This window comes from Callospermophilus lateralis, chromosome 4, assembly GCF_048772815.1.
Source record: "Callospermophilus lateralis isolate mCalLat2 chromosome 4, mCalLat2.hap1, whole genome shotgun sequence".
NCBI classification, from domain to species: domain Eukaryota; kingdom Metazoa; phylum Chordata; class Mammalia; order Rodentia; family Sciuridae; genus Callospermophilus; species Callospermophilus lateralis.
This window is the reverse complement of record NC_135308.1, coordinates 26,425,947-26,452,603: the sequence shown is the minus strand read 5'-3', so window position 1 is coordinate 26,452,603 and position 26,657 is coordinate 26,425,947. Positions and strand designations below refer to the sequence as shown.

Here is a 26,657-nt window from a genome sequence, read left to right as displayed (position 1 = left end):
TGCGGCCGCGCAGAGACACGGAGCTCGCCCACCGCCCGCTGCAGCTGCGACCCCACCATGCATGTGAACGGCAAAGTGGCGCTGGTGACCGGCGCAGCGCAGGGAATAGGCAGAGCCTTTGCAGAGGCGCTGCTGCACAAGGGCGCCAAGGTAAGCGCAGCTCCCGGCCGCTGAAACTTCTCTGCCTACTCACTCCGAGGTTCGCCCACCGCCTGGGGGGCGCCAGGGAAGATCGCGAGGCGCACCGGGCGCGCATGCCTTGCCATTTCCAAAAGCTGCTCGGGCTGAGACCCTTGAGCAGACCTCGAAAGCTACTAGTAGAGAATCCGAACTTTAACTGCCTTATTTCAGGTCTAAGAGAGGAGCGTCTTATTTATTTATTGTTTGGTCTATTTCATGAGCTGCGCAGGACCTTGATGCCTCTCCTGTTGTTTATAGGTAGCGCTGGTGGATTGGAATCTTGAAGCAGGTATGGAGTGTAAAGCTGCCCTAGACGAGCAGTTTGAACCTCAGAAGACTCTCTTCATCAAGTGTGATGTGGCTGACCAGGAACAACTGAGAGGTAAGTCAGGGGAATCAATCCATCAACTGGGAACACTCCCTGAACAAGCAACAACCTGAAGGCAACGCGGGCAAGAGAGCCAGCCAAGGCAGAGGGCCAGCCGGTCTGGCTACCTCGTGCAGCAAGCTCCAAAATGTGGGTTAGACTGTTATGTTTCCTATTGACAACCCAATAGCCATAAAAACCAAGGAAAGGCAAAACGGCTTGAGAAATCTTTTTAGTTTAGTCTTTTGGCAGCGCATAATGTAATCAAAACTTCTTTGTATATCCAAACACAGCTCTGCTACAGTAATTATTAAATAATTGAAATTGCAGACAGAATTTCGAAGTTAAAATCAGGAACTGTGGCAAACAACTTCTCTTAGAGAGCTGGAAGATGTGAAGTTCATTGACAATCAAATGTCACTTTTTTTTTTCTTTAAACCTATTAGAACACAAATTCTAGAATCATGGTCACAGATGTGCTAGATGCTTTTAACCAGGCATTTTTCCCCCCACCCTCATGAAGTGGTACTTACTAATAACAACACAATGTTAGAGTTGCAGAAGAAAGGTCTTTATCAGCTTTTCCTCAATGTTTTCTGTTTATCTATTTGTGAAATATCAGGGATAATATTAGTATAGACACTTAACAAACAGCTTCCATTGTATAGAATGCTAGATTTGCATGAAAAAAAATTCCTGGAGGAAAAAAATAGAAAGATAAAATATTTGTATTTCACAAAGTTTTATTTAAAGATACTGAGCAATTACTAGGCATATTTTTAATCCAGTGGTCAGAAAGCTTCCAGAAAATTCATTCATGCTCCTATTAAAAGGAACACCAAAGAGTGAATTCCTTTTAAAATGTTGGTATATTCTATAAGAATGGAAATGGACTGGTGTGTTAAAGAAAGTGTACCTAAAGTTAAGGAAAATAGTTTTAAAGGAAATTTTATCATCAAAATCTGAAAATAATAATAAAGACCTATAATATAGATTACAAGCATGAGTAGAACAGGTCTATAAACACAGTGCTAGTAGAACATATTTTGCCAGAAGATAATTGTGTTGATTGCACATTATATTTTGATTCAAGGATAGAGTCATGTCAAATCCCAGCATTCATGCTGGTAGAATAGGAAACAATATAGATAATCTGAAAGCCATTTCTGTCTCAAGTTATGTGGTTTCACACATTATGTTTAACCTCAATTGTTTTGTTTCTCAGTATTTAAAACTAGTCCCTAGGCTGTAAATACATGCCTTCAGGATAAATGATTGAGGAGGAAACAACATAATAATTGACTGGAGGAGGCATGTTTGTACCAAGAAATCTACATGTTGTCTGGACATGATCATTTATTTGTATCAAAGGAAATTATGGCACTGATTCTGTCAGTTTCAAAACTTAATATTGCCTACAGCTTTTAAAACTGTTTAGACACATTAAAATGTTTAAATGCGGAGCTGAAGATTTTGGGAATTGATATAAACATAACTTATTTTATAAATTAACAGATTGCAACACAGAGTTTAGGTAAATTATAAAGAGTAAGTACCATAGCATATAAAATATAAGTCACTTGAGCCCAGAACTCAGTGTGATGTCAGAAATAATATGATGAATTATACATTGGGGAAAGCAGAGCATAAGGAATGCACTGGAGACTAGAATGAAGAAAGCAAATTAAGGAAAAATAGACACACACATTAACAACCTAATTTCCCATAAAGTGGGGCTGTGTCTGTAGAATAACAAAGAATAGAACATACTTAGCAAGAATGGGGAAAGATAAAGAAATAATATTTTCTGGATGACCTCTTCTGAATCTAATTTGAGGTCTTAAGAAACAGTTGAAGTTCTATGAAAAAGTTTTAATTTATTTTTGTTGTTGTTTTCCATTCTAGTTTAGTGAGTATAAAAGGGCTTGTATTAGAAAGTCTACAATGTCTTTAGCAATTAACTTGCAAAGTAATTTATTCATAGAGGAACTGACTGACCCATGTCTTCCCAAATGTTTGGTAGTTGTTAGTTCTAAGAATTGGTTTCAATCGAAATAAAGCTTGTGATGATCTACTTTTTGAAAGGAACTCATATGTTAGTCTAGACATATGAGAAGAACAACCACAAATGTTATCTATAGTCTCAAGTAATAGAACTAGAATGAATGGTAGGAGGCCTACAGAGGCAGTTTAAATCAATAGAGCTACATAAAAGTCTGCTTTGAGAAATAATGAATTTATCAGTACTAAGGTGGTAAAGCCTAGTTTGGACTGGTAAAGAGCTTTTCTAAGAATTGGATATTTGGTTAGATGATGTAATGAGTAGCATTCAGGCCTTAGAATCTATGCAGATTTACCCTGGTTACATATACTTTTATACAAACTAATAATATAAAGTAGTATTAAAATGAGAAAGAAAAAACAGTATGCATGGTGGAGGTTTTATTAATCTAATGGGATCAACTGAATGAGAAGGACACTTTCATTTACTAGGATATCAAAACTCCCTAAAACTATCATAATGGATTTGGAAAATAAGAAAACTGGTATTAATGTAACGTATTATAAATATAATATGCCTTATTTTAAAAGGATGTCTATTATAGTCTATGCCATGGAGCTGCAATAACTTCTTAGGAATACAGCAATGCTATCTGTCAAAACTGACTTCAAAGAGTTCTTAGCTTAGGATGCTTGATTCTCTAAAACTTACTCCATTAAGTTACCACTTATAGAATTTTAGTGTGCATATAATTCATCTAAGAATGTGTTAAAGTAAAATACTGACTCAGTAGGTATATGGTGTCCACAAAATTCTGCATTTCTAACAAATTTCCAGGTAAGGCTAATTGATACTGCTGGTCTGTCTATCATACAACCAACAAGGAATTAAGTCATAGCTTATGAGTATAATTTTCTATGAGGGTGGATAAATGAAAAATTCATTTCATGGCATTGGGTCTGATTTAAATGTGTATATGGAAAGTAAAAAATATCTATATCTTTTTTTAGATACTTTCAGAAAAGTCGTAGACCATTTTGGAAGATTGGACATTTTGGTCAATAATGCTGGAGTGAATAATGAGAAAAACTGGGAAAAAACTCTGCAGATTAATTTGGTAAGCTATCTTAGCCATGCTGATTGCCTGAAACTATTTCATGACATGATGCTTATAGACAAAATAAAACATGTTACATTCAGAGAAACAAAACAATGACCTGCAACATAGAAAATTGGAAGTTACAGAAAGCTTCCTTTTACAAATAGGAAGACATTAGAGGCATAATTAAGAAAATAAGTTTGTCTTAAAATATTAGCAGGAAATAGGAAAAAATAAAGTTGCTGGTTTAACTCAGGGAGTATTGGCATACTCCAATCGACAACTCAAAATGGCCTGCCATCTTGTTTTTATATGACCTTCAAGAGAAAAATGATTTTTAAATGGTTAAAAATAATAATATAAAATGCATGAGCATATGAAATTCAAATTTCACCATCTATAAAGTTTAATTGGAACACAGCCACAGTTATTCAGGTTATGTATTATCAATGGCTACTTTCATCCTTTAATGGAAGAGTTGAGTATTAAGACAGAGACGTATGATTTGCAAGTACTAAAATATTTACGACTTGATGCTTTACACAAACAACTTGTTAACTAACAATTTTCTTAGTTTATATTTAATTTAATATTTATGTCCCTGCTTGTAAATAATAGTAACTAATAATTTTCTTTTTGTATAGTGTTTCTACTGGTTCAACTATGCTTTGGCTAATTTTTATCTCCTGGATCTGTCAGTCTCTGAACAAATATTTCAAATGACAAATGTCAGTTTGCCTACTTCTTTAAGTAATTCTGTCAGTTTAGACTCTATATATTATAAAAACTCATAATATACAGAGCCTAAATTGCTAATTGCTAGTGATTATAATTTATTAATCTTTGATTTGTGTTTAAAAGGTTATACCTCAATTTGCTGTCTAATATTTTACATCTGTTCTATATTTCCAGATGTAAAATTTAGTATCTCATGATTTCCTTTTGATTCACATTTGGTTAAATATCTCTTTTAATATTCCTTTATTTTGCAGATAAAAGTAACATTTATATTACATCTGTCTCTTGCTGCTATTATATTGTGAGATCTTATTTTTTTAAATTGCATCTAGGAATGAATTTTTATGTTTGTGAATTTAAGCCATTTATATTTGTTTTTACTTTTCTCTTTTGTACTTTAATATGTACTTTTTTAATGTTTTCGTTTCTTTCCTAAATCCACTGGATAGCTTTAATCACTTTCTGTTGGTAAAAGTATCATACTTTTTAAATCTTTAATTGCTACCCCTGGCTCATTAAAAACCATAATTCTTCACATCCTTTGCTTCCTGATAAAACAAAAATTTTGGATATTTAGCCAGTTAAGAACCACAGCAATTTAAAATAATGATTTATAAACTTATGTCACTTTCCCAAACTACATAAAATGACAAGAATTTTTTTAAATCTAGCTATCCCAGTGAAAAATCACACAAAAAAATGCAATATTAATATTATTCTCCCTTCAGCCTTACTACTTATACTTTTAATAGTTTTATCAGTAATCACTACATATATTATTCTAAATAGAGGTTATCAGAGTATAAAGATCCTACTTACAGTGCATTCATAATGAACACCTCCTGGGTTTGTTTTTTTTTTTCCTGAGTCAAAAACAGTGTGCAATGATGAGAGTTAAAGAGAGAAACATGAAAATAGTGAGGTAGTTATCACAAAAATCTGGGTTCAAATGATTTGTATTCATCCAGCTAAGAGAGCATATTTGCTCTAATGAAGTCTGTAAAAATGAATAAGCACCTGCTCTAAGCTGGAAAGTACCTACATCATCTGTAAATAGGAAATTCTTACAGACCAGGAATTTTTATTGTGATCTCTTTGGCTACAACTAACTCTCCTGGATTCTTCCCCATCGAAATTAAGCTAGTCCCAAATTTCCTTGGGACTCTGCTGACATAGACAAGTTCTTTGCTTAACTTTAGGGATTGATGGCATTTAGTTAATTTTACTTACAACAAGGCATAACCTTTACTACTTATAGCTTCAAAATTTGTTACTTCCCCTGCTACATACAACCATTGTCAACGTAAATCAGAGTCTAAATAATCCTTCTTTTTTTCAACTTTATTATCTCAGAGTAATGCAAACATTTGTGTGTAGTTATGTAATCTTTGCTTGTATGTTTTTGCCTCCCTGGTCTTATGTTCATGTATGTTCTTTTGCATGTTTTTCCATGTTAATTCCCATGTCTGAGCATAACATGAAGTTTTCCTCATCTCTTTCCACGGCTTTTTTGTTTTTGTTTTTTTAGTGGAAGATGGAATCCAGGGAATTGAATATGTTAAACATACTAACATTGAGCTATACCCCCCTACTCCATATCTCTCCCTCTCCTGAAATCTTATACAACGTATTTCTATGATCCCATGCGACAAATTTTTTTAACATTTATATATGTTAATAAAATTTACAAATTTTATTAAAATTCTTTTAATACATATCTAATTTATGCTAGTAAACCACAAACTCTTATAAGGTGAAGAACTATTGTTTTGTATCCTCACAGAGTAGAAGTTCAATTACTATTTATTAGATAAACGGCCATTATATATCTTATGTGCATGGATATTCATTTCCCTGTTTTAGTACAATGTTTAGGTGATTTCCTAATAGATCAGTGCTGCCAAACAGTGTCATCTGTCCTTCCACTTTCATTACTTACCAAACTTACCCCTTCCTTATTCTTCATTCTGCTACTCTTCCCACAAGAAAGATACACTAAACCTCTTCCCAGTCTTGTTTCACTAGACTATTCTATGCTTCCTCCTCAATCTGAAGCTAGAAGCAGCGGTGTTCTTTATAACTGCTCAGAACTCTCAAGGAATGTTCAGGAAAAAAAAATGAGCCTTTGCAAAGCTATTAAAAGTCACTCTGGCAGAGGTAAAATTACTTTGAGTTTTGGTGATTGTGTAATATTGTAATTCTATAATGTAATTTTTAACTTTTTGAAACTTTAATGAAACAAAATAATTCAGCCCCATTCAGGTGGAAATTATAATCTAGTTTGGACCTATAATGAACATATATTGAGTACTTTAGCATATCCAAGTAAAAATTAAACAAAATAAATGGCTGTTGCTGGTGATTCCCCATGCCCCCCAAACTAAACTAGTTTTGCTTGAAGATTTGCTGTGGAAAAGATGAATTTGGAATTAGTCAAAACTAAAGTTCAGTCCTGAACCTACAATTTATAAACTGTTAATTAATTTCTCTGATATAGAATTCTCCAGTTTGTAAAAGGGGGAAGATAAGCTCCTTACCTCTGAAGACGGCTAAGCTTAAATAGACCATAGTTTTTGTGAAGCATCTAGCACCATGCTACTGCATAATATTTATTCAGCAAATTGTGTTCCCCTTCAGATATCAAAACACACATTTTCTCACTATCTGAGTTTTATGAGAGCTTCCTCTGCCCTCCTCTAATGAGTAGTTGAGGAAATGGATAGGAACATTATTCTTACATGTGCTGCTCCCTTTTCTTGACACAGTTGATTGCAAATTAAATTAGTATTTATTTCCTGCCATTGCTACTCTGTAATATTGAAATATGCATTTGACCTATCTTGGGACAAGTTTGCTAAATTATAAGTAGCAAGAAGGAACAGAGTAAAGTTTAGTGCTAAAATAAGAAAGAAATGGGAAAATTTGAACAGTAAAAAAAAGGATGAAAAGGGTTTTCAGGAAATAATGCTCATCTTTATTAATATTGTTTGAGAACTGGACTGGACAAAATACAAGGATTCTGAAAATCAAAGTCACATGATTTAGATTTCTGAATATTTTCCAAGTACAGTACAGTGCAAAATTATAAATAAACTAAGAGGAACTACGCAGTGGAAGGAGATGAGATAGGGGAAATGGAAATGAAGAAATGACAGATTAAAAATATCAGTAGTGGAAAAAAAGTGTGTGTGTGTGTGTGTGCGTATGCACACACACGTGCCCATGAGCACATCTGTGTATCATAGGAAGACATGCTACTTGATAAGAGAGTTCAATAAATAGTCTGTTACCATTTGGCCACTTATCTTTACTACTAGAAAATTATTCCCAGTGTAAGGGAATTTATGAGAGTGATTTTAATTTATAGAATGCGATAGTTAGTGGGGGAAAAAACAAGATTTAGAATTCAAAGCAATTAAATTTTAGTATTACAGCTAAAAGTTATCTCATTAACCAAAAGCATAGAGTAAACATGTTGATTTAATTGTTTTGCCAATAATTAAAGAATTTTTTACTCTCTATGTGAAATTTAATATAATATTTTCTTTAAGAGTCAAGTGCAGAATTTTAACTACCTTCACAAAGTGGACTAAAATGATGTCATAGATTCAAGTTACTTTGTGTGTTTGTATTTGAAAATGACTGTAATTTTTTTTCTAGATGTGTGATATTGTAATGACCCAATCTATATGATATATAAACATTGCACAAGGTGACGAAAGAAACCATTTCTTAACAAAAACATTTTATTCTATGGTGTTCTAACAATTCCTTGTGTGTGTGCACACATGTGCATTTGTGTGCATGTGTGTACATGTGTATGATCTAGGGTAGGAGAAAAGAGTGTTATTGTAAACAAAAAGAGGTGAAAAATATTACAACCAAAGATTTAGACCTGTCTTGTAGATTCAATTCTTCAAATGATAAGAGAAAAATAATATTTTACCAAAGAGGTAAAAATAAATTCTGTTTCAAAAAAATGTAAAATAAAGTTTAAATCTTTCCAAATTTTTTTTTTATCTGGCTGCATTTTTATGTTGAAAACACAAAATCATGGAGTAAGGCTGTGAATACTTGGTAATAAAAGCCTAGTGCCAATCCATGTAAACAGAAATTCTGTTCAGACATGCTAAAGACTTGGGCAGAAACTAACAGAATCTGACTTCAGTAATTTTAGCCATCTACATTTTTTCCTTCTTATATAAACTTTGCTTTCTATTTACTGTTCAAAGGAATCACGTGAAAGATTTTATTCGTTTTCCCTAAGCCCACTTCATCTCAAACTGACACATGGCTTAAGTGAATAGAATCTTCAATTGGGTTTTCTGTTCTAGAACTACTTTTAGGAAGGAGAGGCATTTCTGAATACTTGTCAAGAAAACTCCAAAAGGACCTTTTAAAATAAAAAGAAGGTAAACACAAATACGTGCCCTCAGTTTCAGACTCATTACCTACTAAATCATTTTCTTTGAAGTATTGTAAAGGACAGAAAAATAGAAATTGAGATGTCAAAGAGAATTTTCACTTTTTAAAAGTCTGAGCTTGAAGACAGAAGGATTCCTAGATCTAAAAAAATAAAATAAAATAGGGCTTCAAATATCAGTCTTAAATCAGAGGTCATTTCTGGTAGTAGTGAATTATTAAATAGCAGAATAAAAGCAGGAAGAATTCCTACATGTGGAGGTAAGTAGCTAATTAGTAAACTACCAAGAAGATAACTATAAGCAGTGTTGAATAAAATTAAGTATAAACATTACTGAAGACCATGTGTCCAAGTAACAGAAACTCTCTGCTCAAACTAGACAAAACAATGATGTGATTTCACACAACCCAAGAGTTCAGGATTATTTGATACTGAAATTAGTGATATTGTTAGGACCCAGTGTATTTTCTTCTCACCCACCTGCCATCTTTTATCTTAGCTTCTTTTTCCTGATGCTAGCAGTATGACTGTCTGTTCCATTCATCACACATATACAAGCAATGCATAGGGAGTAATGTAACTATTTCTTCCCAATTTTAAGAACAACAAAAAATTTCTCCACAGCATCCTATCCTTCACCACCCACTCTCTCCCATCCCCACCCCCAGTTGACAGCCACTCAGGAATCTCTGTTGAGAATTGGTTTATACGCTGTCTCAAACCAGCCATTGTCAGGGAGAATGGAACTTCTGTGACTGCATTAGATTAATCAGCTTATACACTGAAGCTGGAGAGATCATCTTCTACTGTTTTGGGGTGTTGTTGTTTTTGTTGTTGTAGTGGTGATAGTACTGGGATTGAACCCAGGGGTGCTCTACTACTAAGCTACATCCCCAGACCTTTATTTTATTTTGAGATAGGATCTTGCTAAGTTGCTGAGGCCAACCTCAAACTTGCAATCAAGTTATAGACATGTGCCCCAGTACCAACTCCTTCTACTGTACATGAAGACAATGTAGATACAAGAAAAATGGGATTTTATCCAAAAGAAAAGAGGAGAAAATGAAAATTATAGTAAATCAAGAGTAGCCACTATCCTATATTCCAAGGTCCAAGAGAATTGAATGTGCAGATGAATGGGCATATCTCATACTTGGATATGAGAACCAAAGAGAGAGACGGTAAATAAATTTTGTAGCCACTATTAAGAAAAGAAAAAGAAGGCATAGAATTCTCAAAAGATACTGAAATTGAGTTAAAGTTACAAAACCCTATTGAATCCAATCTTTATAATAAAATTTCATATTGGGCAACTAAGTGAAATAAAGTTCTGTAGAAACAATTCGGACTACAAAACTGTTAGGCAAACAAAAGAGGGAATCCAGGATCAATAAGTACCTTTAAAACAAACAAAAAGAACCTCTTTAATTGACAGCACTAGCAGAAACCTCACTGGATGTATGAAAAAATAACAACTTTGTATACAATAAAGGCTAGTGGCTATAATGCTTTTTCCTTTTATCCTTCTTGATTAGGTTTCTGTTATCAGTGGGACCTATCTTGGTTTGGATTACATGAGTAAGCAAAATGGAGGTGAAGGTGGCATCATTATCAATATGTCATCTTTAGCAGGTAAGGACAATAATATTAAGAGTTATGTTTTCTTATTGCTAATTTGACTATACAAATAGATCTTAAGTATATTTATTAACTCAGGTTTGAAATTAAGACTTTAAATTTTTGTATTTTTATTTTTCTACGGATATTTCTACAGCATAATAGTAAGTATTTGAACTATATGCTTATTTTAAGTTGCATATTTTTATTTCATTTTAGCACTGTATTTTTTAAAAATTATATATTTTCCCCAGATTTACTATTTTTAAAGGTAATTGTGATACTCTTAAGCAATAAGGCAAGTAAAAGTAACTTTGACAAAGTAGAAAGTACTGAAATGAAGTTAAACTATCTCTATTCTGTTATTTTAGTAAAAGCATATAATTATAAAATATTATATATTTAGTGACGTGCTAAACTTCTCTAATAAATTGACCCAAACATATCAGAGTTTATATATTGTTTGTGCTTACTTCTCTCCCGTGTAAAAGCCCATGACAAGATCCTTGTTGCAGGGCACTCTATGTAGTCATTTGTGAAACTTGGGTGACAGGTCTACATCTTCAACATTGAGCCTTCCAGGCTATTCTGAAATTGGTGGAGTCCTTTCTCTCTAGCAGAAAGAGGAAAAGAACATGGAGGAGGCGTAGTTACTCTTTCAAAACCTGTAGCCCAGAAATGACAAACTTTACTTCTGCTCATGTTCCAGTTATGAACTTGATCTCACAGATCACATTTGGGCCATATATTCTAGCTGTGTGCAAAAGGAAAAAAACAAATTATTTCAGTGGATTGTTGATCATCTGTCACACAGAATATTGATGGATTGATGCCTGCAAGCAATCCAAGACAATATTTCATTCAAGAACAGTATGATTTAATATCAGCTGATATCTTATTCCTTAAGGGCAATTATAAACTGCTGACAGAAATCTTTGGAGCAACTTAGCTAAGTGACTTTACTTTTAAAACTCTAGGAAAAAATTATTAATGATTCTTGAAGAGTTTGAGTGAAATTATTAAATTTAAGAAACCTGATCAATATTAGAAAGCAAATATGAACTACTCATGTCCAAGCCTCTCTATTTTTGGACACGAGTAGTTCATATATGCTTGGTTTCAATTAGTATGGAGATTTCAGAGTAGGAATTATCCACCGTCTCCCACCCTGTTCTCTTAAAACCCCAGTGATATTTGGGGATTCAAGTTTGGAGGTACCTGTGACTGAATCAGTGTCTGGTTCTGAGCATTGTTCCTCGTGTCTCTAAAAATCACTGTCACATGGGCCTTAAGCTACTGCTGCCAGGAGACATTTAGAGAACTCCTTCTTTACAAGTTCTGAAAAAAATAGAATAATTTCTCATTTTTTATGTTGCTTCAAGTCAAAATGACATCCATAAAGCTATTACAAACATAATTCTATAAATCATTCTGGATAATCTGGTTACTTTTCCTAATAGGACGTGTACTTATAAATTATAACATTTCAAATAAAAGGTAAGAGCATGAGTAATACTTGAGAGATGTGAGCTCTAGAGAAGACGAAGTTTCACTTTCTTGGCTTAGCCCTACTTCAAAGCTACATTTACACTATTCTAAAAGAAAATTATTTTAAAATTATAAGAAATTCATACAAATGATTGGAGAATTAAAAAGAAATATTTAATATTTTCTTGGAAATGTAAATGTACAAAAACCTGGAGACTGGGATCCAAAGATAATTCTATGGATTCTTATATGAATCTATGAGGGCTAGCAAAGCTTAGAGAGCCATGAACACTATACAGAGAGCTCCTATACTGGAGGCACTGATTATATTCTTGGGAACAGTTGGAAAGCCTCAGGAATGGATCATTTTAGGACTCTGGGAAAGATTCTACACCATGCAAGGAGGCTTACTTGCTTTAAAGAGGAATAATAGGAGGACGCAATGTAGTACTACTGCCTTTTATACAATGAAAATATTTAAAGATATGATAATAATTAACATTTATTGAGCACTTACTATTTACCTATGTATTAGCTTTCTTGCACTATCATGAAATACCTGAAATAAGTAACTTATAAAGAGATAAGTTCTAGAGATCTAGTCCAAATTAAGGCAGTCTTTGACTTTGGTCCTCTTACAAGGATACCACATCATAACACGAGTGTGTGGTAGATCAAAGCAATTATATCCTGAGCGAGGAAGCAAAAGAAAGGATTGGAAGTGACACAATCCTATTCAAAGGTATGCTCCCAATGACCAAAAGACCTTCCCAAATGGCCCTACCTCCTAAAGGTTTCCCTGCCTCCAGTAGCACTACCCTGGAGATCAAGCCTTTACTATATGAAACTTTGGGGAACATTCAATATGCAAACTATAGCAACCAGGTACCATTTTAAAGACAATGTATGTGTTCTCATGATTAAACCTTCCATAAAATCTTAAGCTTTGGTCCCATTGTGTATACATTGTAAAGTCCTTCAAATATTTGAGGAATTTACCAGAGTCAAAAGTTCAAACATGGGATTGAAAAGAGCAATTTAAGGCTTACAATTTATTATTCATTTTGCTTTCTTGTCTAAAAGTTTACTTTACCATACTACCCACCTCTGGGAGTTAAATTTCTTAACTGTCCCAGACTCAATATTTGGAAGCATGTATGAGTCTTTCTCTATTCATGTAGATAAAATGATGAATTAGTATAAATTCAATGATAAGATTGCTTTGGTTTCAAATTACCTTTCTGGCATTGTTATGATAATTAATATTATAGTGTTCCAAACTTTTTCTTCCTCTAATGTGTGTTCCAACATGCAAGGCAACCCCCTAAAATGCTTGGTTTGTTATCTTTTTTGTTTGTCCTTATCATCCTCCCTTCATAGTGTCAACTTCACATCTATGTTGTCTATATTCTGTTTCCTTGTTTCTGGAGGCCAATCTATAGGATCCCTACTACCTCTCTTTCACTAATGTGCCTTCATCTCACAAAGAGTCATGAAACAAATTGCCTTGTATCTTGTCCATTAATCAAGAACCTCTGTCCTTCCCATAGTGATATTAGTTTGATAAAAAATTCAGACTATAATATTAATAGAAGAAGGAGAAAAGGACACCTCAGTCTTTATCATTTTCTCAGAAACGGTATCAACAATTTTATGCCCTTGAGTCACAGCACATAGGAGTGGCCACATGACCAAAACAATCTTTGAGGGATTATCAAAGCCAAAGTTCTTATAATGTTTGTTTTCTGTTTTCCAAAACTTCCTTCTTTATTGATTTTTTTTTTCTGCTCACTCTAGTGAAGACATAGCCATTCAGCTCTACTAGGGTCTATCCTCATGATCCCTTTGATTGATTCAGCAGAGTCCTTCACTGTTGTAGTAAAACCTAAGTTGACATACTGGTTTGGGCAGAGAAGTTAATGAGTAAAGGCTACTGACGCAGACAGAGTTGCAAATGCAATTAATGGATTTAACAAACAGACTAGTAAAGTGGAGAGAGATTCTTCAGCATACTGAGGACGACTGTGCTCAGGTCTGGAGTCCAGAAGTTGTTCTCATTGTTGTTGAACACATGGACTCTTACATATGAATTGTTGTTTACAACTTACAATCATGCACTCTTTTTGTCACATTTGTCCTTAACTATTAAAAAAAAAAAGTTGGAAGGAACAACAGAGAAGAATGAAGTCTGGTTTAATGCAGATAAATAATGACTATCCTCTAAGACACCCCATAAAAGTCAAATATGCTTATTACATATTTAGTTGCTTCAAACTACAGGAAAGAAACATAATTATCACAGAAAAAGAAATTTACCCATCAGTCCTTTTCAAACATGCCTACATACTCAGCTACCTCAGTAGCTTTAGTTTTCCCTAGGAACATTCACTATGTCTCAGAAACAAGTCACTCTGTGATATTTTGTGGGAGATACCATGAGGGTATTATTTACACAGAATTTAAAACATTAGCAAATCAAGAAAAGATTTGAAAATTATAAAAAAAATTTTATCATGCCTAAATAATAGCCAGTGACATGTCCACTTGTATTATGAGTTTTATATAAAATAATTAGCTTGTACATAATGTTAAAACAGAACTAAGTTACTAATTAAAATTAAAAATTCAGGTTTAACATATATGTTAACAATTGCCTAAAGGAAATGAGGATATAAAGGTAATTAGGCAAGTTTCTATCCCAAGAATTATATAATTCCAAGACTGCAAAACTAAACAGTCATCATAGCATAAATTATTGAAATAGAAGCTTATTTAATTTGGAAGGTCTTTGGAAATATTAGAAATATCCCAACAGCTAAAAAACAATATTTGCACTGAAATGTCCCAACAAACCAGAAATTCTAGGCAAAGTAAAACATTGATCACTTTTCTTTATTTTCAGGCCAAAAACAAAAAGAAAAATTGGTTTCACAGCTGCGCCTTATAATGATAGGGGCCTAACACTTATTTAGCAACTGCCAAGATCCAGGCATTGTGGTAAACTATTGTTTACATGATAGTGCATTAAATTATTTTTTAAGTTTCTACAATATAGATTGATTTATAGTTAATCCCGAATAGGTCACATAACTTGAAAAGCATAATAAGAATGAGCACAGTGGTAATAAAAGCGATTTTATTTCATTATATTTCAGCATATGAAATGAAATGGGTGAACTACTCTAGTACTGTCTGGGTCTTAATTGCTCAGGTGCCAACTGTCAGGAGTATATGAGCCACCACTCACATACTGGCTTAGTTCTCTATGCCATTCCATGGAGACTGGTGTTCATTTTGCTCTTTTAATAATTAGGAAGACACATATTAGAAGAATTAGTAATAAAGGTTAAATATTTATTAACAAGCCTTTTGAAGTATGCATAAAATATTTAGCTTCTCTTGGTATCAGAAATGAAGACCTATTAGGAAATAGTCTTCCAGAACAGAGCTTTTTAAATTTTAATGCGCATGAACATTACCCAGAGACTTGGTTAGATGCAGATTCTCACTAGGATTGAGGTGGGTCCTTGAAATTCTGCTCCCAGGTAATGCGGATACCTGAACCAAACTTTAAGAAGCTAGCCTCTAGTATTCTTTGAGTGATTAAGAAAGGACATCTCAGTTTCCTCTGATATTAGCACAGGCAATGACTGAAATTTTAGGAAGGAGGAATTTGGAAGAACACTAGGAACAACTTTCGAGAATGTTCACTGGAAAGTACCATTAGATTTATCATTCTGGAAAGACTTTTATTATGAAAGATATACTGGTTATGAAAGTTTATGTCACTGTTTAGTGTTTTGTCACACTTTAAAGCCTAACTTTATGGATGATTTAAGAATGAAGTGGAAAAGTATCATCAGAACAGATGTTCTGTTATGAGGAATATAACATAATGAGGAAGTCCAGAATTACTTTGGCCAGCTTCATGCGCATAGGTGAATAGTTCCCACTAGTTCTCCCTTTCTCCTCATATTAGAGAAGTGGTGGTTAAAAATAGAGAAATGGGTAAGCAGCTTCTTTTTTGGTTTCAAAAAAGTGTGGGAGATTTTTATTCCTGCTTTTAAAAAGCACAGCTGCTGAGCTCCAATAAGCAGCTTCCTTAGATTCACAATTTATTTTCCTAAGTTGAATTTTTTTTTAGTATTTCTATATAGTTCATTTCACATGGTTTCTATTAATTTAGAAGCAAATTTTTGCATGTTCAGTGTAGTTGTCTTTCTGAGGAGATCGCAGTTTTTGTATAAAATCTTTTAAGATTTTTACCTTCTATGAGATATAGAGATTAAAGTTGTCTCTTGACAAATATGGGCAGAAAGAATTTTAAGACTAGACTAATATAGAAGTGAACCTCTCACTCTGTCTTTAGCTCTAGAGAGTGAGATTTGTACTACTTATTGTCATGTCTTCTGGTAGTTTTCTTTCCTTAAAATATATCTGTGCGAATTCAAAACTTTAATAGGAGTGATTTCATTTCAGTACTATAGTTAGTGCCATCGAGTACAGGGTATAATGAAAACATTAGTAAACTAAATGCATATAAAAGGAAGTTGCCGTTTTATCAAAATGTCATTTCTTATGCTGTTTGGTCATTAAAAAATTTCTTTTTATCAAGAGAATAAAAAGACAAACCAGGCTAGGAGAAAACGCTTACCCAAGACATGACATATCCAATAAATGACTGTTGTCCAATATATAAAAACCTTAAACTCAACAAAAGGAAATTTAAAAAAAAAAAACAATTAAAATGGGTAATAGCCACTTCATTAAAGATACTATACAGATGGCAAACAATCCTATGAAAATGTGTTCAACATCATATGTCACTAGGGAATTGGAAATTAAAACAACAATGAGATAACCCTATACACAATTAAAATGGCCAAATTCAGACACTGTGAACCCCAAATGCTGATGAAGATGTAAAGCATTAGGATTCTTATTCATGGTTGGTGTGAATGCAAAATGGTATAGCCACTTTTGAAGAGAGTTTGGCAATTTCTTACAAAACTATTTCTACAATGCAGTCCAGCAGTTGTGTTCCTTGGCATTTAAACAAAGGAACTTTAAATTTATGTCCACACAAAAACTTGTACATTGGGCTGGGAATATATCTTAGTTGGTAGAGTGCTTGCCTTGCATGCACAAGGCCTTGGGTTAAATCCCCAGCACCACAAAAAAAATTGTACATGGATGTTTAAAGAAATTTTATTCATAATTATTAGAACTTGGAAGCAAACAAGCCATCTTTCAGTAAGTCAGTAGATAAAGACACCATAGTACATTTAGACAATGAAATATCATTCAGCACCAAAAAGAAATGAACTATCAAATCATGAAAAGACATGGAAGAATTTTAAGTGCATAATAATAAGTAAAAGAAGCCAATCCGAAAAAGGCTGCATACCATATGATTTTAATTGTATGACATTTTGGACAAGGCAAACCTAAGTAGATAATAAAAAGATCTGTGGTTGCCAGGGGCTTGTGGGAGGGAGGATGGTTACATGTTTATATGTATACATACTTTATAATTATGTAAGTAATTTTGAGGTATTTTAAGTGCTTTATATATACAAATGTGTGTATATATGTGTATATACATATATAACCATATGTCCATGTATATACATTTATATACATATATACACTAAACCACCAACTGATGAAATAACTATGTATGTATGTATATGTGGTTGTATAAACACACACATACACACAAACACACACACACACACACGCATATATATATATAGTCTATTGAGTGTTCAAAAGAGAACCTTATTAGAATGAGTTGTGGAATAAATGGGAGGTAAGGAAAGAAGACACAATGAATGTAATAACTTTTGAGGATTTTTTTTCCTTTAAAGAAAAATGTGGTGGTAGCTGGATAAAGGTACAAGACCAGAAGAGGTATTATTTTTAGGCAGGTAATTCTGAAGCCTATTCAAAGAGAATGATTCTCATTTGATTCTGCACTTGATACTAATGATCACTTTAAACCTCTTAAATATTTTCATCCTTAATTTCTATGATATAGCACTTAGCTTGTTTTTTTTTTCTTACCTCTGCTTGTTCCTCCTTCTCTCTGTTCAGTCATCCTCCTCTATTAGAGATAGCTGCCTTGTGTAATCCTGTAGGTTGTGAACTTTAGAAACCTTAGGGTGCATGATTTACACTAACTACCATATGAAAGATGTCCCCAGAGTCATACCATGCCCATCCAGCACAATTCTATGTGCTGAGACTTATTACCAACATCAGAACACAATTTCATTTGAAGCACATAGGAACAATATTATATGCTGATGTTGCGGGTCTAAGATAAATAATGGAAGTATGGTTATCCAATACTTAAGCTAAACCACAATAAAAATACACTTTGAAAGAAAAAATTGATCTTGAGATCTGATAGAAAATGTTGGATATCTGGAAAATTTCTACTTCCAACTAAAATTGTTGTGAAAAAGAAAAAAGAAAAAAATCTCTTTTCTTTCCCTATTTAGCCTGATGAAATATACATGCTTGGGATGTTAAAGGAAAATACTCTGTTTAACTAAATTAACTACAACTTGACTAAATGTGATAATTGAAAAACAGAATAATACTAAACTATTGATACATACTACAACATGAATGAATCTCAAAATTGTTGTAAGAGAAACAATTAAACCAAAAAGAACTTATACTATAAAATTACATTTACATAAGTTCTAGAAAATATGAACCATGGTAACATAGTAGATCAGTGGTTGGGTAGGGTAAAATGGAAATGCAGAAGGAAGGTATTCTCAAGAGGTACAAGGAAACTTTTCAGGTGAATATGTGTTATCTTGATTATTGTAATGGTTTCACAGGTGTATGCACATGTCAAAACTTTTCAGATTGCACATTTTAAATATATGCAGCTTTCTTGTATGTCAATTATACTTCAATAAAGCTATAAAATTTTTAAAAGAAAGCTTAGTTCCTAAATGTCTAAAATTGGTTTCTGTAAGCTTTGATCTAATATTAGAAAATGAAAACAAGCAAGGGGAAACATTTTGTAGAAAAGTAATGAAAATATCATTAGAATGTTACAAGATTCATAAAACCAAGTGCCATTTAAAAAATGCTAATAAGTTCTTTCACATTCTGGTTGTATTTATAATTCTACTTTAAAGTAAAGGTATTATATATTTTGTGTTTGCTTATTTCCAGAACCAACAAAGCAATGTTTGATTTATTTCACCTCTGAGACTCCTTGAACTAGCTTGGGTTCAGAAGTTCATAATTTTTATATATGTAACAAAAATTTGTTCATAATCCATCTTTGATAACATTTATGAACAATGTTCTTGTGTTTTTTTTTTTTGCCACTTTGTCAACTAGTTTTTCTCTCATTGAGGTTCACACTGTTCCTGCAGTGTGTGAACACTGTCTACAACCACTACGTTTGATTCACAAACATTTAAGGAATGGGTAAAGCAAGGACTAATATATTAGAATAAAAATCAATAACGTTTAGCTGTATCTATTATTTCCTTTATCTCATATTCTTAATATACCTCTGAATCCTGTGGAGACATTATAAATTCTTGCTGACACTGATGAATCTAATTAACATACACATTTTGTTTAACCAAAACACCAGCAAGAAAACCAACATGTTATGGTACTTTGAGGTCACTGGGTAGACGCATCATGTGTGATCTACCATCCTTAGGGATTTAAACTGCTCTTGAGCAAACATACTTTATAAATTGAGACCTGGAAGGCACCCAGGGAGTGGTTAAGGTCTGCATTTATTGCTGAACTTTGGCACAACACTCTCAACTGATTGGTGGTGTTCTGAAACTAGTTAGCTGGGTGGAGATGAACACACTCAGCAGAATAATTTAGTATTATTAACATGACATTTGATACCATAGTAATCAGAGACCACTCAGAGAAATTACAAATTACAAAAGAAGTGTTAAGCCAAGTTAATCTAAGAAATTAGCTAGAAACTAAAATATAAAATTGACTCTAAAGTTAAATTTGATAGTTTGTCTTGACAATAAATAAGAAATATGCTTGATAGTTACTGCAGTAAAATAGGGTGTTTTTTTTTTGTTTTGTTTTGTTTGTTTGTTGTCCTTTGGTTTCCTTTTAAATGATTGGGCTAGACCAGGAATTAAGGGAGAAAAGACACTGAATATACTATAATACTGTTTGGTTTTGTCCAGACGATGAATTTAATCAGTTACTATTTTATACCTGGGGAAAATTAACAATCTATATTCTGTTATTGACTATATAATTATGACAAGAAATAAAGTAAGAACATAAATTTTTATTTCTTCTTCTCTTAAGTCATGGAACAAGAGCCTACCCATATACTACAGACCTACATCAAAAGATGTTTATTTTTAATTTTACTAAACTCTTAGAGGCATTACATGTGATCACATGAGGCAAATTGGTGACAGGGAAGTGCATACTAACTTATAATGAAGAACTATAATCTCTAAGTCCCTCTTAAGCAATTCAAAATCCTTCAACTATTTGGAAGCCTTAAAAACATTTAATATAGCTGGGTGTGGTGACACACACCTGTAATCCCAGCTACTTGGCAAGAGGAAGCAGGACAATCACAAGTTCAAAGCCAGCCTTGGGGATTTAGGGAGACCCTGTCTATAAATAAATAAATAAATGGGGTTGGGGATGTAGTTCAGAGGTGGACCTCCCTACAGGATTCAATCCCATCCACAAAAAAAAAAAAAAAAAAAATGTTGAATATATACTTTTCTGAAAATTTGGACTTAAAAACTGAAAACTAGATGGTAATTAACTGTCTTTAAAGATGATTCTCTGCTTTCAATGGAATTGATTTTCCTTGACTTCCAGAAAGCCAGGGAAGCAGAAAAACTTACATATCACTCTTGGCTGCACGAAGATGTAACTTACCTACCATAAATTCTGGACCACAGAGGTCAACAGAGAGAAGCTGGGCTAAGGCTATTGGGTTTTACAAAGTCACCAGGTTTTATTTTAGTGTATTTTCCAAATTAAACTCAAATGGCCATAAAACGTGCACTTGCACAGTCATTATTGGATATAGTCTCATTTTTTAATCAAATTATTTAAGCCTCTCGTTCCTCTTTTTCAGGACTCATGCCTGTTGCGCAGCAGCCTGTCTACTGTGCCTCAAAGCACGGCATAATTGGATTCACACGTTCGGCAGCGGTGAGGATGCAATCAAAACGATATCTCTTTTTCTTTTTTATATTTTGTTTAGTTGTTGATATTTTTCTTTTACATCTATATGAACACAGACTTTATAAAGTAGAGGAAAATAAATTAAGAATTCAGTCCATCTAGATTAAAGATGAACGCATAATATTTTACTTCAGCTTTTATTATATAAAAAAAATAGTTTTCAGATCATGTGGAGAACTAAATAAAAGGTGCATCGTTTTAAAATGAAGTAGATTCTAAACATAGGTATGTTATTGAAAAATACCTTAAGGAGAAATAATGAAGAAATACTGTTTGTTTTTCAAAATTAACTCCAAATTCCAGCATTACCAAATTCAAGCTTCTTAAGTAGAACATGAAGACATTGCCTGCCCCTGGAGATATGATGAAAATAGTCAGTGTTTGGGGCTGAAGGAGGAATCTGGATCAGGCATTTACTTGATGGAGTACTCAAGGACAGTGTTGCCCTGGAGGCCTAGAGTGAAGGGTATTCAGAGCTTAGAAACATATTTTAGACCTAATTGACCACATGCTTTGATAGCCTAATGTGAAAATGCTTGCCTTTTCATAAGGGCAGCTAGAATGGAGCCTAGAAAGGAAAGAGAATGTTAGGATCAGACAGTCCCAGAGATGTAAGTAGAGCAGACCAAAAAGGACTTAAAAGCCGACAGTGTGAGCTTGGATTTTACTCTTGAGTGCAGCTACTGGTGGGTCTTTTATGCATAAGAGTGATAAATGTTTCCATTTTAAGAAAATCATTCCGCCTGCTATTTAGAAAATGTATTAAAAAGCACAAGCATAACAGAGGGAAAAACAAGGTTTCTGGGTGGTTCCCCTAGGTGAGAGAGGAGCCAGAAAGATAAGAAAAATGTTAACAAAATTAAAAATGCTAGAAAAATACATTTATGAAAGTTAACTGTTCACTCAAAGGGGAAAATGAACAGTTCTCACACTCTTAATTTAAATGAATTAGAAATTATTATTGGGTTTGCAAAGATTTAATCTTCAGTTCAACCTTTGTTTTTAAAATGCAGTAAGACAAAACAAAGTAAATCTAAAAGGTCAGAAACTTCACATTTAGACCAGAAACATTTGCAATCAATTCTCATTATTTGCAGTAGTTATGTTCTGTGAAGTTGCTTGTCAACTGAATTAGTGACTGCTGGATCATTGCTTCTAGGGGAGAAAAAGGATTAAGTTCCAGAAAGCCTGTGGTCACGTTTTTATCAAACACTCAATAATAATCTTGTTTTATGCATGATTTCTATTTAAATATACTTTACTTATTATATGTTGTATTATCACTGAACTCATTGCTAACACCTTTTATAACTTATGCCTGAACAAACTTTATTTAACTCACAAGTTTTCTCTAAGGCATACCACAGCCTTCTTACACAGGAACACTAAACTGCATTTCTGTACTGTACTTGAGGGCCATTTTAAATAGGATAATTACCAACAAAAGGCATAAAAGAAAAACCTGGCAAGGTGGATCTTAATCTTAGCAGTAATATATGCATTTGTGACCCCAGATTGCTTCGAAGATATCCACAGGTGACTACAAAATCTCCACAAGTATTGCTCACTGGGATGATGAGTCAATTTTAGCAAGTGTTCAAATGTGCAAATATGGAATTCACAAATAAATAATGAGAATAAATTGTATTTTATTTTACAAATGACTCAGGTAAAATCAATAGGTTGAAAATTAAGCCAATAAATATTAACCTGAAAATACCACTTGTTTTCCAGATAGTGCAAGTTATGTAAAGTATCTTTAAAATCCGTTAAGGTCCTAAAGTTTTCCACAAAAGTATTTCTAAGCAAATATTTTCTGTTGTACAATCACAATCTTGAAAGAAAGCTTTAGATGTCAATTCTAAGACTCAGCTTCTTAGCTTCCAGTTCTTTCGACTTCAATAGATAAGAGCATCTTAGAGAATTAAGTATTTTCAGGAATTGTCCAGTAATATTACCTTTAAAAAAAGCAATTAGGTAAGATCTGCAGGAATTAATTCAGTACTTAGGTATATGTTCTTTTCCTGTCTTTCTGCTTACCAGTCATTGTTATGTAGTTACAAGTCAGAGGATATCTTATTAGCAATTTTTATATCAATATGTTGAATAACTTTAATTTCAGTTTGGCTTCTGCTTCTAATTGGCAGATGGCTGCTAACCTTATGAACAGTGGTGTGAGACTGAACGCCATTTGTCCAGGCTTTGTCAACACGCCCATCCTTGAATCCATTGAAAAAGAAGAAAACATGGGACAATACATAGAATATAAAGATCACATCAAAGACTTGATGAAATTCTATGGAATTTTGGAGTAAGTAAAACTATATTTCTCTTCTTTTAATAATGAAGCAAAATACTATCTAGACAAGCAATAAAAGGGAAGAGTAAGCTTTTAAATTTGAGAAATTTTTGCAAGCTTCAAAGTTTGGGTTGACAAACTCTGAAAGAAAACGATTTTCTCAATTTTTGAATAGAATGTGTTTATACACTATGAAATTTGCCTTGAAATTATACCTTGTCTACCTAAATTTCAGGCAATATTTAAGTGTAACCCTTATGAAATTTTTATGGTCACATAATTAAACATTTTCATAGAAACAAATGACCACACACACACACACACACACACACACACACACACCGTGAATTGTTTCTGAGTAAGAGTGGCTGAGGCTTTCACTTGGAACTGGGATCAAATCCTGACTCCTCCACTGACTATCAACATATCCATCAAACCTCTAGATGCTTCAATATTCTGGCATGTAAAATGCAGATAATGCTAAAACAAATTTAGAGACTTTGGAAGGACTTCAATAAGGTGATAAATGAAGGGTACTTAAAATGGCTAGAAAATGGTAAAAAATAAGATGTTCAATAAATGCTACCTATAATTCATCATATTTTCCTTTTAAAAACATTTGTATATTGTTGGTGTGGTGGCTCAAGACTAATCCAGCAACTCACCAGGCTGAAGCAGGGGAAACACAAGTTCAAAGGCAGCCTTAGCAACTTAGTAAGGCCCTAAGCAACTTAGCAGGACCCTATCCCAATATTTAAAAAATAGAATAGAAAGGGCTGGGGATGTGGCTGAGTGGTAAAGTACCCCAGGGTTCAATCCCTGATACAAAAAAAAAAAAGTTGTATCTGATAAATCTAAGATCTACTTATATGATAAAGATGAGAAACTAATTATCTTCTCAATATAAATAATAACAACAATATTTCCTGCCCAAATTACAAAACATTAGGCATGGGATCTACCACTAAATTTATCTTATAATTTAGTTAGTATCTAATTGAATAAAAATTGGAGGTAACAATAATTTAATGGCACATATTTCCTTATTATACTTTCAAGGTCATAGACTTTTTTTCAAGATATAACTTGAAGTGACAATATACCTCATTCTTCAGTTTCATAATACCAATCTTTCCTTTATTTTTAGCCCATCAATGATTGCCAATGGATTACTAACACTCATTGAAGACGATGCTTTCAATGGTGCTATAATGAAGATCACAACTTCTAAAGGAATTCATTTTCAGGACTATGATACAACTCCATCTCATGTCAAAACCCAATGAACATTTTAGCTATCAGCCATAATTGAAAATAAGTACAAATGACTTACATTCAGACCACATCTTTATTTGAATATAGCTTTTTAAATGAAATGTTATAGTCTGAAGCTTTCCTTCACACAACAGATGTTGTTTTTTCTAAATGATTAACTGAGTCTGTGGACAAAAATTTATGATAAACTATTAAAAAGTACAATTCAAACCAAAGCTAGGTTTTAAAACTGTATAGTGTAAGTCAGGATTAAAACAAAGGATATTCAAGGAATATTCTGCCTTCCAGAAAATATTATTTAAATCTGTGGTTCATAAATATTAAAGTTTTTAGAAAATCCTTTTAAAGGAGATACTTGAATTGTTATATAAATCAAAACAGATGTTAAAAAAACTCATTTTCTATGTTTGTACTTCAAAAGCAGAAAGCTACTTAATAATGACAAAGGTTTAGTACTAGTAATTTTTACTTACATGCCATCTTTAAGCTGAACATAATTTAGGATGAGTAGTTAAGAAATAAATTTCAATGTGACTATATCACAAATGAAAAATCTGATTCATGGAAAAATGACAGAAATTGATGGAGATTGTTGATTCACAGTTCAGCCTGAAATTGAGGGAAAACATTTCTTTCCTCTTTGCATACTTTAAGACCTTTGATTAATTCCAACAAATCTCAGGAAATGAAACATTTAGCACTTATAGTAAAAAAAAAATTAAACTTTTATGTAATATATGCTCTTTAAGAAAAATGCAAATGTAATTTTTTTCAGATTAGTTCTTTGTTGATTTGTGCTAATTTTAAAAGTGTCTATCTTTCAATAATACTCCTTTACTCTTATCTCCATAAATTATCACTCTTTTATGTATAGCTATGAGGAGATGAAACCAATTTTGTTGCACCAAAAATATTTGTGTATATATGATGAAATTCACACCACCACACAGGTATGTTTGAAGATTATTAAATACACCTGCTTTGGGCAATACTCTTTACAAGCAGTGATTAATACTAATAACTATGAGAGTACAAGATTTCCAAATCAGTCATTTCCTCAAAGAAATATTGTACAAGTGACCCACTCTTCCTGCTAAATCCAAATTTGCCAGCTTGGAACAAAATCCATCTTTGTGAGATTGATGAAAATTTCCAGGAGACATGGGAATGATATCATACCCAGCTGTTTTAATTTTGCCCTAGAGAAATTTTGCCTTCACTTTTAAGAAGTTATTTAATATGAATAACTAGAGTTTCAGATGATGTAATTTACATACACCAAGAAATGAACATCAATTAATATCTGATAAATTGTAATTAGACCCAAATGTCCTTGCACATTCTGGCAGAAACCAACCAGTGAATGATAGAGGTGTGTGCAGTATTGTTTACCTGACATATTTCCTACTGCAATGTAAAACTACAGCTTACATTTCTTATTTATGAATAACTTTTGTATGAGCAGTTATCAATGTACTTTATGCTTTGTTAACTTTTTTCAAATTAATAAACTGTATAGACATTTAAAATCAATACTGAGTGAAGCTAAAAAAAGAGTGTGTTGCATGTGGTAAAAACTTAAAAATTTTTTTTTTTTTAAACTTTAACTTCTGTGAATAGCTTTAAATAAATCTAAGGAAGGAAGACTGTGGATTAGGGGAAAGAAGCACCTCACATCAGTACCTCAGCATAGGACTCAAATCAAGAAGAGTTTCTCAGCAATTGAGTTAAAAAAAAAAAAAAACAATGAAATTTAATGGTGAACTGTTAAAAAGTTTAAATTATAAAGACACAAAATCAGAAACTTGAACATCCCAAACAAAGGAGAAGGTATGAATGGCAGATTAGAAATAATACTTTTTTAAAAAAAGAAATGAAATATTGGCTTGAGGAAACCTAACACAGAGAGGAAGGCTGATTTTAATGGAC

At 33.0% G+C, this 26,657-nt stretch overlaps 1 protein-coding gene across 1 annotated transcript; it reads left to right on the top strand.

Moving 5' to 3' along the window:
- Hpgd (15-hydroxyprostaglandin dehydrogenase) lies at positions 1–25,149 on the top strand. The gene is made up of 7 exons (XM_076852370.1): positions 1–150; positions 439–562; positions 3,560–3,666; positions 10,345–10,441; positions 21,045–21,121; positions 23,302–23,465; positions 24,601–25,149. The coding sequence occupies exons 1-7, from the start codon at positions 58–60 to the stop codon at positions 24,737–24,739; spliced, it is 801 nt and encodes a 266-aa protein (XP_076708485.1). The 5' UTR covers positions 1–57; the 3' UTR covers positions 24,740–25,149.
- Positions 25,150–26,657: the final 1,508 nt, after the last annotated feature.

Bases quoted from the DNA above. Each gene is read 5' to 3' on its own strand.
- Hpgd (XM_076852370.1), top strand. From the start codon at position 58: ATGCATGTGAACGGCAAAGTGGCGCTGGTGACCGGCGCAGCGCAGGGA. The intron at 151-438 runs GTAAGCGCAGCT...TGTTGTTTATAG, and splicing joins TGCTGCACAAGGGCGCCAAG to GTAGCGCTGGTGGATTGGAA. The intron at 3,667-10,344 runs GTAAGCTATCTT...CTTCTTGATTAG, and splicing joins AAACTCTGCAGATTAATTTG to GTTTCTGTTATCAGTGGGAC.